Source organism: Arvicola amphibius, chromosome 7 (assembly GCF_903992535.2).
Source record: "Arvicola amphibius chromosome 7, mArvAmp1.2, whole genome shotgun sequence".
Lineage (NCBI taxonomy): Eukaryota > Metazoa > Chordata > Mammalia > Rodentia > Cricetidae > Arvicola > Arvicola amphibius.
Window position 1 is genome coordinate 119618862 of NC_052053.1, and position 13673 is coordinate 119632534.

Consider the following 13673-nt stretch of genomic DNA (forward strand, 5'->3'; position numbering starts at 1 on the left):
GATTCAGATCCCATTCAACCACTGCCTGAAACCTCGCCCCAGGCATCTTTCCTAGCCTCCTCAGGGGCCAGCGCACATGTGGGTCCACACATGAAAACACTGTGGTCTGGCACTTTCTTTCTCTGATGATAATAAGATGCCATCTTGGAATGAGCCTGAGTCCTGGCAACTAAAGCACAATACAGGGGTGTCTAGGTCCTGAGCGAGGCTGGGAGCAGTGACAACTGTCAGCACCCCTGAAGGGAAGGCTGGGAGGTCCTTTGCTGCGATTTCAGTTCTCATTCCTTTCTCCAGACTGCAAGTGATTTGGGGAGATTCAAGACTATACAGAAAGGAAAGATTGATTAAATGAGGGAATCCATGAAGTCACAGCCATGATGGGGTGGGGTGTGACAGAGATGCAGCTGTCTGAGGTCACCCACGTTCCTGTAACTCATCCATGCTCTCTGTAAGAAGGCCCAATAAACTCACGGCCTCACCGAGATGGACTGTAATGATCTTGTATTTTGGGGTATCCTTGATGGCCATCTGGGGTGGTTGGAGGTGTACTTGCGCCTCCCCAGGAAAAGTTAGCACAACTTAATATTATTAATCCAAAGCAGGAAGCCACCCTGAAGTAAGAGGCATACGCTTCCTTTGCGGCTGGGTCAAGCTGAAGCAGTGTGAGAGCGCAGCCGCAGCCATAAAAGCAGGAGAGCGGTGGGAGATGGGAAGTCCACCCGGGACTGTACTCCTGAGGGGGCAGCTCAAGACAGCCAGGCCACAGGGCGAATCTGCTCTCAACCATGTCACACTGCAGCCCGCGCAGGATGCCGTCACACAGGTAGCAATCCTCCTTAGGCCTCCTAAGTGCTGGACTTACAAGCAGGACCTACTGTTTCCAGACCGTGCAACCTCCTTACAGGTTACACCTTCTGCGTAGCAAGGGCTGAGGGATGCTCACGTAGCACGGGTTTTGTTAGCACATTACAACATGGAGTGACACACTCATAGTCAAACCAGTGTCCTGGCCAACATTCAAGTATTTATTTTCAAAAAACGAAGCTACTGGAAAAGCACCTTTCTCAGAAGAAGTAGTTCAAAGTTTTTACTAGTGAAAATTACATATACCCCGAAGTAGGTTTTAAAGCAATTTCTTCTAAACCAGTGATGACTGAGACAACAACCACCAGCCACTAGTGACCAATTTGGGTTTACAATGTGGCCACTCACAACTGTTTTCTGGATTTAGGACAGTATGGAGAAATAATGGCTCAAGGAATAAAAGCATTTGGTGCAATAGGCTGAGTGCCTAACACCCAATTATAAAATTTAAGAAGAATGTAAAACACTTCATTAGTAATTTTTATTACTTACATGTTGAAATGTTTTATGCAAAGGAGTAAATATATTAAAGTTAGTATCACAGGATTATTTTACTGTCTGAAGGTAGCCGTTGACAAACTCCCCTTGTAATTCACAATTGCCGTTAGCTCCTCTCTGTGTGGGGCTGTGCAGATCATCTTATCCGTGAACGGGGGATAACACCTATCTCCAGACATTAATAAGAGGATTAGGTGATCTGAAGAATAAAAGTCTCAGTGAGGGGTTGGTCCAAATCAGGCTTCCTTATGAGAGCAGGCGGCAGTTTGCTGAATCTGGGCCCTGGGCTGGCTGAAAAGAGTAGAGAGAGCGAGCAACACAGTGCGTGCTTATAGTGCGATGCTATTCACTAATCCCTGGTCCCTCGCCACCGCCAGGCCGACCCCGCAGACGGAGCAGCCGAGGGCTGCCGCCCCTGAATTCCAGCCACTTTACGGACAGTCTTTCCGGGACACGCCTGTTTTCTCGCGCTCGCAACCGGTGGCTGGAGCGTCATCCAGAAAAGCCCGGGCGGCGGAGGCCGCGGCGCCCCTCCTCGGCAGGCGCTCCTTGTCCGAGCAAAACGAGGACACCGAGAGAAACCCCGAAATGTCCGGCGGAGATCTGTACCGGGGGCAGCGGATATCCCTCGCCGCCAACCTACCTGCCGAGTCGCGTCCCCGAACGCCGCGGCGGCCGCCGCCTCGGTCTCTCCAGCCGCCGCGCGGCCCGGCTCTCGGTCCATCGTCAGCGCCGGCCCGTGCAGCGGTGACACGGAGGGTGATCCGAGGCACGTTCCCACTGCCCGCACGGAGGATCCCCCTCGGTCGCCCTGACCGCCGGGCCGCAACACCCAGCCTACCCTCCCCGCGAAGGCGCGCCGGGACTGCGGGCGCAGGGCGGGACCTCCGCCGCTTCCGCGGAGCCGGGGGGCGTGGCCAGCGCCGGTCACCGCCCTACCTGCACAGGACGCGATCACCGCGGCCGCTGGCCCTCTGCGGACCCGACACACCGGTTTCTGAGCTGGTAAAACCAGAACTACGGGCGTGCGTGTGGACAGCTGAGTGTGCGCTCTAAGGCTGTAAAACGCACCGCTCCTGTTAAGGGTTTCATTCCTCACGAAATGTCCTTGAAATAAAAGCCCCCACGGGTGAATTTTGCTTACAGTATGCTGGAAAATAGGGATATTATTTATTATAGGACTGTGTATAAAAAGAGATGTGGGGGGGGCACACTTTATTTCCCTAGTGTTCAACCAAATTAAAGAAATCATAATTGCAAAGATGACTACAAGACTTCGTCGGTTTCTCTTTGAGACAAGGTCTCATGTAGCCCAGGGTGGCATCGAACTCTCTATATAGACGGTGAACTTGAATTACAATTCTAACTCCATTTCCTTTGTACTGGGATTTGAGGCAAGTGCCACAAAGATTGCTGAGGTATTTATGAACTTACTACATACTTCGACATTACGCTAGTGGAAGCATCTCCAGGTAAATAGCATTTTATTAACAAGATCATCTTCAGCAATACGTACAAAGTCAAAAAAAAAGTACAGCATAATGGTTCACACCTGTAACTGCAACACAAGGACATCTCATACACAGTGAGCTTGAGGCCATCTTGGACTACGTGAGACCCTGTCTCAAATAATGATGTTTGTAAAAAGAATACACATTTTGGCCACAGAACTGTGATGATCTGAAGTCCCCCGCCCCTCTTTCACACGTGCTTTCTCATACACAGCCCTAAAGTAAGTAATATTCCTGATTCCCAGCATATTAGGCAAAATTCACCAGTGGGTCTTTCATTCCACACACCATTTTGTAAGGAATGGGCCATGTAGCTAATGAGTGGTTCTTTAGAGCACACACTCCTCAGCTTTCCACGAACATACTGTTTTACAAATGTCTATCAGGCTGGCCTCAAACCCAGGATCTTCCTACCTCTCAGTCTTGGGACTACAAGCCCGGCTCATTTGATAGTTTTAAATTGTATTTTCATGCCAGTCGCAATTCAAAAATATTTCCCAAAGTTACGGCATGCCTGTTATTCAGAAAGGCAGCAGCAGGCCGAGGCCCTAACATCCTCACGTGATGGTTCTCTATAGTGAGCTCATCTCCTCACTCTACCCAATATTCTCCATCCTTATGGAAATCTACAAACAATAACAAAAACCTTTAAGCACAAAGTACAATTCCTTAAATCTTCACTAGAAAAACTGATATGAATACAACCAAATTAATTTGCTTGAAGTAAAAGAATTATTTCATGATCTGGTTCAATATGGTGGCATAAAGAATGGATTCAAACAGTCCCAAACAACAAAACAAACTGTGGTAGATTGAAAATAAGAGCCAACAGTTATATTCTGTAAATTGGCCAATAAACGACATAGTTCCACACTGTATGAAATCTCCTCCCTTTTACTGCCATGGGGGTGATCAACAATCATTATTATTAAAATGTAGATATCTATAAATACATGGTATTTAGCAAGTTAGCAACAAACATTAAATTACAATTTTCACTGCTGAATTAGAATTGTTTTCATGGTTTACAATGACCATGTTTATTGAAAATTCGAAATGTAAGTTATATTTCAATAAACTGGAAATATTTCCTTAAAATAGATTTTAACACATGCAATTGAAAAACAATTTATTATAATTCAACTATTCAAAGCAACAGAATATTGAAGAAACCCCAGTGGCTTATTTTGAGCATTTATAGTTGTTTCCAAACTGTCATAGCTCAACTAATGGAAGTAGGCAATGAAGGCACACGCCAAAATATTTCTCCTTTCACACTGTCGTTAAAAGAAACTGGAGCATGGACCAAAAAAACCTCCTGGAAAACATACTTTTTCTTGAAACTAGGTGCACACAGAGCTATAAAGATAAATCTGGACTACCCACTGTGTAAAACCAGGAAAATAAGGCTGAACAAGAACTGAAAATCAGGAACATTCAAACACAATATTCCTATGACTTTTGCTCAACTCTATGTGCGGCATGTGTATGTTTGAGTGAATGTGGATTAAAGATTTATTTATTGTGTATATAGTATTCTGCATGCATGCAGGCCTGCAGGCCAGAAGAGGGCACCAGATCTCATTACAGATGGTTATGAGCCACCATGTAGTTGCTGGGAATTGAACTCAGGACCTTTAGAAAAGCAGGCAGTGCTCTTAACCACTGAACCATCTCTCCAACCTGAATGTGTATACATTTAGTTGGGCTATTTTTCAAGTTATCCTACCCATTCAGCAGCATGTTTTTCTTAATGTGGGTATGTTTTCATCAGATATGACACACGAGGTTAAGGGATAAAGCTCAGCGGTGGAGCACTTGCCTGGCATATGTCTGGGTTTAATCCTAGCCCCGCAACTGATGATGGTGATGATGAAACCCAAGAGTGTTGAGAAATACTATTTTCAGGTGTGTGTCTTTTGTTTACGCTGCATTTAACTCTATGAAACCTTGTTACTGTGCCTGTCTAAAACACCTGGTGGGCCTAATAAAGACATGAACGGCCAATAGCCCAATAGCAAGGCAGGAGCAGGGACAGGTGGGGCTGCCAGGCAGAGAGGATAAACAGAGGGAGAACAATGAGCAACAGGAGAACAAGAGGACTTCAGGGACCAGCCATGAAGTGAGAGAGTGGTCAAAAGCCCAGAGGAAAAAGGTACACAGGTTAATTTAAGAAAAGCCCTGGGGGGCTGGAGAGATGGCTCAGAGGTTAAGAGCATTGCCTGCTCTTCCAAAGGTCCTGAGTTCAATTCTCAGCAACCACATGGTGGCTCACAACCATCTGTAATGGGGTCTGGTGCCCTCTTCTGGTATCCAGGCATATACACAGACAGAATATTGTATACATAATAAATAAATAATTAAAAAAAAAGAAGCCGGGCGGTGGTGGCACATGCCTTTAATCCCAGCACTCGGGAGGCAGAGGCAGGCGGATCTCTGAGTTTGAGGCCAGCCTGGTCTACAAGAGCTAGTTCCAGGACAGGCTCTAGAAACTACAGGGAAACCCTGTCTCAAAAAAACCAAAAAGAAAGAAAAAGAAAAAAGAAAAAAGAAAAGCCCTGGCATTCGTAACTGAGAATAAGCCTGTGTGTGTGATTTGGAAGCCGGGGGGTGGGCCCCTCAAAAAGTCACGTGAGTAAAACACAACACAAGAGAAATCTGACAATACATTTTTGCTCATTTTTAGGCAAAAAGAAAATTAAAAAGCAGTGGTTTCGTTTATGGAGGCCAATATACCAACCCTGGTGAAGTTTTTTCTTGTATTAATGCTTCTTTCTTAGAACAACTCAGTAACACTTTAATTATCCCCTTTTACAGATGAGAACAGGTGGCACAGGTTAACCTGCTCAACAGCACACGTGATGTGATGAAGAGTGAGCCAGGATTTGAACTTCAGTGCTGCTAGGCACTATGGCATCTATATATATAGCACTAGCTACGTAGATGCATGAGGCAGGAGGGTCTTTTGGGTCCAGGAGTTCAGACCAATCTGGTAATATAGCAAGATCTTCTATCTCAAATACACACACACACACACACACACACACACACACACACAATATAATTCTCTCAAGGGTTCTATTACTGATCTTTAAAAATCATAAATGTCTTATCTCAGGGAAAGCTCATACACTATTTCTATTAATACAATAACTAGATTAAAATTTTATAAAATTTTCAAGCACACATCAAGTATGAAACCCATTCTCCAATTTTCTATAAGTATCAAAAATGTGCAATTGTTTCTTATACCATTTTGATAACAACTGAGATTACTACCCCTTACCTTGCCAGGAACAAAGTAAAGGTTGAAATCATATGTAACAATAATTCTCATTTCCTTTGTGTCTTTGAAGGAGCACGCCTTCCTTTCTGCTTTTTGAGACAGGATCTCACTACATAGCCTTGGCTGGCTTAGAACTATGGAGACCAAACTGGCCTTAAATCCCGAGATTCGCTGGTCTGTGCGCCACACCCAGCACTTAAAACCTCCAGGAGCAGCAAGCCAGCCCAACTCTTAGAAAGTGAAACCCAGCAATCGCTATATGCTTCCCTCACTTGAGGCAGACATGAGTTTATCTCTGGAAAAAAGCATGTATCTGGGGTGCGAGAGACCTGTTCCCAACCCCCACGTGCAGTGGGTCCACAGCTTCCTGCCACTCTAGCTCCCAGGTGGTGGGATTAAAGGCATGCACCACTACCCAGCTAAAAGAAAAATTTTTTAAAAATTAAGAAAGAAAATATACCCACAAACAGGCTGTTCCACCTTGTTTTCTCTAGGTTGTAAAAAACGTGTCAGAAATGTCAGCTAGGTAGTGGTAACACACACCTTTACAATACCAGGGACACAGCAGCAGGCAGATCTTGGAGTTCAAGGCCAGCCTAGTCTACAGTCTGGTCATCGTTCCACCAGGGCTACACAAAGAAACCCTGTATCAAAAAAACAAAACAAAACCAAAAGTGTCAGGAATATCGATTCTTTTCCCTTTAATATTACTGAATGTGTTTGGTGTCTTGGCTGTATGTATTGGAGGCAGAAGAGGATGTTGGTCCCCTAGAACTAGAGTTACAGATGGTGGATAGCTGCCTTGTGCGTGTGGGAACTGAGCCCAGATCCTCTGAAAGAGCACTCGTTCTTTAACTGCTGCCCTGATGGACACTTCTGTTTTTAGAAATAGGGTTACTCTGTGTAGCCCTGGGTGTCCTGGAACTTGCTCTGTAGACCAGGCTGGCCTCAAACTCACAAATCCACCTGCCTCTGCCCCCCAAGCTCTGAGATCAAAGGCTTGAACCACCACTGCCCAGCTTCCTTTTTTCTTTTTCTAGGTCTGATAAGTTACTATTCTCTACTTATTTTTGACTAGATCATATAAGTTCTCATGGAAGATTGCCTGCATCTCTTGGCAATCTGTTGTTTCTTTTCCTTCCTTCATTCTATTGGTCAGAAGTTTAGCATATTACACAGCTCCCTCGTTTTTCTTAGTGCTTTGTTTTTTTCAAAGTAATACAACAGTATTTGTGTTTACAGGGCACGGGGAGTAATAAGATGATGAATCCTGAGCGATTTGGGCATTTCTTAATGCCAGGCACACTTCAATTCTCTCTTAGTAGCTGGTACTATAGACAATTTCTTAGCTCTTTTGCTTTGTTTTTAACATTTATGATCCAATCAGTATTGATAAATTCATTGTTTTAGGCTAATAAGAATCTCTTAAAAAAGTGAAGCTAAAAGATACTTATTGAACTGGAGGAAAAGAGTTGTCAAATATTAGATACACATGTCAGCTGGACACAGTGCTATACACCTTTAATCCAAGTACTAAGGAGGCAGAATCAGGCAGCTCTCTGTTGAGTTCAAGGCCAATCTTGTCTACAAAGTGAGTTCAAGGATAGCCAAAACTACATATGCATGAGGCCATTTCAAAAAAAGAAAAAAAAATGGCCCAAAATCTTACATGACAGGCTTGCATTAATAAAATATAATTATACTGCCTTATAAAGTCGTTTCACCCTAAAAGCATAAAATTGCCTAGCTATCAATACCCTGATGCAGTGTAGCGAGTCTTTCTGGATCCCACCAGCCAGTTCCCAAAAAAATGGGCACAGAGACTTACTAATTATGAAAGCCCAGCCTGTAGCTTAGGTTTCTTCCTAACTAGTTCTTATATGCTGTGGAATGCCTTTCTGTATGCTGTGAATGTGTGCTCTCATTGGCTGATAAATAAAGCTACTTTGGCCTATGGAAAGGCAGGATAGAGCCAAGTGGGAAAACCAAATGAAGACAGGGAGGAGGGTGGAGTCTAGGAGATGCCAACCAGTCGCTGAGGAAAGAAGACACATAAAAAATCAGGTTACAAACCTTAAACTACATGGCAAAACATAAAAAGTATGTTACTTTAAATGTAAGAGCTAGCTAGTAATAAGCCCGAGTCACTGGCCACACATTTGGAAGTAATATTAAGCCTTAGTGGTTATTCGAGAATTAGTGGGCAGGAAAGTACATTCTGATTACACTTACAACTTAAATTAGCCCATTCCTATTAATCTACATTTTACCATGTGGCTTTTTACTTTTCTTTCACTCTGTATGTTGGACTCCCTCCATGTCTAGTTGGTATCAACACTGAGCCGCAATTATCCCCCCCCCCCACAGTTCATCTCTCTGCCCAGCAGTCCCAGTCCCATCTATACCACCTGCCTAGCCATTGGCCATTCAGCTCTTTAGTAAACCAACTACAGAGATACATCTCCCACCACACAATTACAAATACCCTACAACACTGCAGACTCTAAGTCAGTGCAGGGAATCAGCTTAAGACCATAGGTTAGCAAGTACTCAATAGTAAGCACAGATAAATGTATTTCTTCCTTGCAAAAATGCTGGGAGAAACTAGCACAGAAAATTTACATGCATCACCTAACTACTACAATAACATGCCACAGACTAGACAACTCATATAGAGGTAAAGTTTAAGCTAATTTCTTAGTAACTGGGATGCAAATTAAGCACACCAGTAAACTTTCAGTCTGAAAGCAGAGGACAGAAGATAGTATCTGATAAAATACTGCCATGGTCAAAACACTGTAATTGGAATTTAAAGTAAAATTTAAAGAAATTTGGGGACTGGAGAATGGGCATGTTCAAAGCAACTTGCTGCTCTTCAGTAAGACCTACCTGAGTCTGGTTCTTTGGTGGTTTGAATGAGAATGGTGTTCATAGTCTCTTAAGTTTGAACATGTGGTCTGCTGATGGAACTGTTTGGGAAGGACTAGGAGGCGTCTCCAGAGGGAGGTTTCAAAATCCTCTTCTTTCTGCCTCTGACTTACAGATCAAAATGTGAACTCTCAGCAGGAGCTGTCATGCCTTTGCTCCACTATACACGGAATGTTTATGAGGCACACATACCTTGGGGGGTAATCAACAGTTCTCTAATTGGACTGGACATTATGCCTGATACTGCGAACCTAGCCAACCACTCAGAGGCTAATGAAGTTGCAGATCTTGGAGAACCTACAACTGTCACTTTATTATATGAGCATTAACTCCTAACTACATCTAAATAATTCTTTTGTGCCCACAGATAAAATGCAGTCCTCACCCCTTTTCCTTGCAACAAATAGAGACCAATTACATAAAACAACAATCAATCAAAATGCAAAGTTGCAGGCCACTAGCATAGGAGTCTACTTCTTCAGGATTCCAGGAAATGCAAAAAAAAGCTGGGACACCAGGCCTAGTGGGACTGAGCAACTATGAGATTCTTGACTTTCCATTCACAGCAGGTCAATGTTGTACTGCAGCCTGTAAGTCATTCCAATAAATTCCATAGACAGACAGACAGACAAGACAAGACAGACAGACAGACAGACAGACAAAGATTTATTTAATATGTTCTGTGACTCTTGAGAACCCTTACCCCTTACTAATATACTGACCTAGGGGCATCCTGATCTCTAATGGTTCTTTTGTCACTGTTTAGTTTTGGAAAACAAATTCAAATCAAACATAAAAATACCAAAACACATGCAGAAGGTACTCAGGATTTTATGGCCAAAAGTTCATCTCATTTACTTTTATTCAGTCAAGACAAAATACCCAGAAAACAGAAATCACTAACACGCATACCTGGAAAAGGTAGTGTGCAATTTAATCAGCATTTTCTCTAGCTCATATTTCTATAGCTATGCCTTGCTATGCCAATTCTGCAGAACACAAAATATGTAATTTTTCCAGAATACAAGTGCCCAGTAGGGTTGAAATCATAGTCCTCTACTAAACAATAATTATTAGCTATAATATCTGTACCTAAGCAAAACACAAAATCAGTTGCATTCTTTTGTTACATTTTTGGTTTTTGAGACAAGGTCTACATAACTTAGGCTGGCCTCCAACTCCTGATCTTCCTGCCTCAGCTTCCTGAATCCTAGATTTGCTAAGCACTACCACGCCTAGCTGAACTGCATTCTTTACGAGAATACTTTTCAAAGAATGGTAATTTACAGGTTTCCCCCTCACATACTTATTTCTTGTTGAAAAAAAAAAAACATTTAAAAATCTGCTTTTAGGGCTGGAGAGATGGCTCAGTGGTTAAGAGCACTGGCTGCTCTTCCAAAGGGTCTGAGTTCAATTCCCAGTAACCACATGGTGGCTCACAACCATCTGTTATGAGATTTAGTGACCTCTTCTGGTGTTCAAACATACATGCAACAAAACATTGTATACTTGATAAATAAATAAATCTTTAAGAAAAAAAGGTAACTTACTATAATTACTGCATTCAGGAAGCTGAAGCAGATTTGTCATTGAGTTCCAGACCAGCCTGAGCCATTTTCCAAAAATTAACCAAAGGTAAACATGGTAGCAATGTAGTTCCAAGCACGTCTACAGCAAGATGGGAGGTGAAACTGAGAATCCTCAGAAACGTGAAGGTTAACTAACAAGAGACCCTGTCTTAAACAATGTAGACGGCAAGGACTAGCACCTGAGGTTGTCTTGACTTCCAATAATGTGTACCCTGGCATGTGCACACATGAACTCGAACACAGTTTTGTTTTATAAAAAGCTGTGGCCTATGACAACATATGGCTCTGTGGGTAAAGGCACACGGGGCCAAGTGTGATTGACCTGAGTTCAACCCCTAGTCCCACATGGTGAAATGAGAATTGACTTTTGCCAATTTGTGTTTGAAACCCGGTGTCGTGCCTCACACCTTTAATCCCCGTACTCGGGAGGCAGAGGTAGGCAATCTACGTGAGTTTGGTCTACAGAGTGAGTTCCAGGACAGCCAGAGCTACAGAGCAAGACCTATTTAAAAAAAAAAAAAAAAAGTCCTCTAACCTCACATGTGCTAAAGTACAAGTGCATCCACAAGGACATGTGCAGCAAGTTACTAATAACCCAACCAACTTTGTGTGCCCTTACTATTTTTAATATACAATACTGTAGCCTAGTAATTTTACTTTCTCATTAGCAAATTTATGTATTATCTATTACTAAAACATAATTTTGGCAATAGTATGTAAGAAACATAAAAATAGCTTTAAAAACAATCAAGGACCACGAGACCCCAAACATGTAAAAATTTAAGTTAGATACAAAACATCATTATGCACTGTAACCAAATTCTTAACCAAATTTTTTAATTAAAATAGCAAAGCTCAGGTTTTTGTAATAAATTATTTTATTCTAAAATAAATAACATTTCCTAATATTCATGATTAAATTATTTCTACCATATCTCCCTCGAAATGTACCTGCCAGCTTTTTGTCTACTTTCAGGGGGGGGGGGGTACACTGACCACGTTAGACCATAAAGAAAGTTAACGACCCTTTAAATTATCACTTGAAGTTTATTTTGCAGACTTTCCTTCAATATCATGTAATTTACTGATCGAGACTGTTTATAGATGCTTGGCTTTTGAGACAATTAAAAACCTTTACGAACTAAAATTTGACATCATGATTTGTTTAACTTAATAAGTGTTATGACGGTGAAACGAACAGAAGATTTGAAGCAGGAATATGATGACTTCTGAAACAACCGGCCACTTCTCCCTTCCGTCAGAAGGAAGAGAGAAGGAAAGGGTGAGGAAAGAAAGAGGGCGAGACAGGCAAGAACATTCTTCTCCCCCACTTGAAAAAGGGAGGGAAACTCTGAGGCCTAAGCAGATAACATAATCAACCACATCAGTTTCTATTAAGGCATCTTCTTTACATGTTATTGAATCCCATCATGCCTTTCATATTGCCAGCAGCACCTTGTTGAAACTGCCTCATCATTGACTGAAGTCCTGCCATGCCACCTAGAGGGAACAGAGAGTTAAAACAGGTCATGACCACGTGGATTGTGAAATGGTTACTGCTTGTGCCTAAAAAGTACCTTCATTTCTAAAAAATGACAGCAATTTAGTCTGTAGACTTTAAAACTATACCAAATTAAAATGTGTATTATTAGATTTATTTTCATCTAAAAAAAATGAAAATGTGCTCCATAAAGTTACCATGAAGAATACGGTAAAACATGAAATATCTTGGAATAGTTCCTGTTCACACTCAAGAAGTCTAAACAAAACATTTCCTATATCGATACTAAGTCTTCTTGTAACAAGAACTCGTTTTATAAAATTGATCAATTTGGGATAGGGGCTATGATTCAAAGAACCTATGGAAAAAGAATTCATCATTTGTTAAGCACCCAGAACCATACTAAATGCTTTCACATATATTAGCTTTCTTATTTGTCACAATCTCCTGATGAGATATTATCTAAAATTTTTATAGAAAAGGAAACTGAGGGCAGTGGTGGCGCATGTCTTTAATCCCAGTACTCGGGAGGCAGAAGCAGGGGGATCTCTCTTAGGTGAAGGCCAGCTTGGTCTTTATACCAACTTCCAGGGCAGCCAGAGCTATATAGTGAGACATTGTCTCAAACCCCTCTCCCTCAAATCCCCAAATAAACATACAAAATAAAATAATTATAAAACTAGAAAAAAATTGGGTATGGAAGATGGCTCCTTAGGTAGTGAGCTTTTTTGGTGCACAAGCATGAAAGCCTGAATTGGATTTCCAGCCCCTGCACAAAAGCTGTGTACAGTGTCCAGTGTTTCTAAAATTCCAAGCCTGGGAGGAAGGGAGGAGAGAGAGAGACATGTGGATCACTTGGTGGCCAGTCATCCAGACTAGCTGAAACAGCAAGCTCCAACCAAGTTAGCTCAATAAGGGACAAGTTCATCAGTTAGAGATACTATCTTTAAAAAGGTAGAGAGCAAGAGAGGAAGACATGATCTCCACAGTACTTGTTCTAGCTTACACATGCACACATTTGCACACACCACGTACACACACATAAATGGCAGCAGAGGAAAACATAAAACCTCAGCTTATTTATAAGCTAGGGAGATGATTCAGTGAGCAAAAGTGCTAGTTGATCAAGCCTGATAGTGACATGCATTCCCAGAACCCATGCAGGAAGCTACATGCAGCAGTGTGCATCTGCAACCTCAACACTCAACAAGGTAAAGGCTATAGGCCTGCTAGCCTAGACTACACACAGCACAGCAGAAAAAATGAGACACTGCTACAGCAAGACAGAAGGAAGGACTGACTTTGGAAGTCTGTCCTTTGATCTTATTTGAGCAAGAAAGCAGGAACACACACACACATCATATACACAAAACACCCAGAGACACAGACACAAAGTTCTTCATAAACTGTTCAAAAAACTGCTTATCTAGAATGATTAACAATCAAGAATCAGATGGTCATCTTCCTTCAACCACTTATCTTTTAAACAAGTTTTC

The 13673-nt window shown here is 42.2% G+C and overlaps 1 protein-coding gene across 3 annotated transcripts in view; it reads right to left on the minus strand.

Annotated features, from left to right (window-relative positions):
* Positions 1-13673, minus strand: part of LOC119818531 (signal recognition particle 54 kDa protein) — a 67420-nt gene that overhangs the window by 16567 nt on the left and 37180 nt on the right. Inside the window, exon 1 of one of the 3 annotated variants that reach the window (XM_038335996.1) lies at positions 2006-2226. The exons of 1 other annotated variant lie outside the window; for it this stretch is intronic. In XM_038335996.1, the coding sequence (XP_038191924.1) occupies positions 2006-2086 (81 nt within the window). In that variant the 5' untranslated portion in view covers positions 2087-2226. Of the gene's footprint in view, positions 1-2005; positions 2227-11703; positions 12177-13673 lie in introns of those variants that run through there. One more of the 3 variants, XM_038335993.2, reaches the window with a different exon arrangement.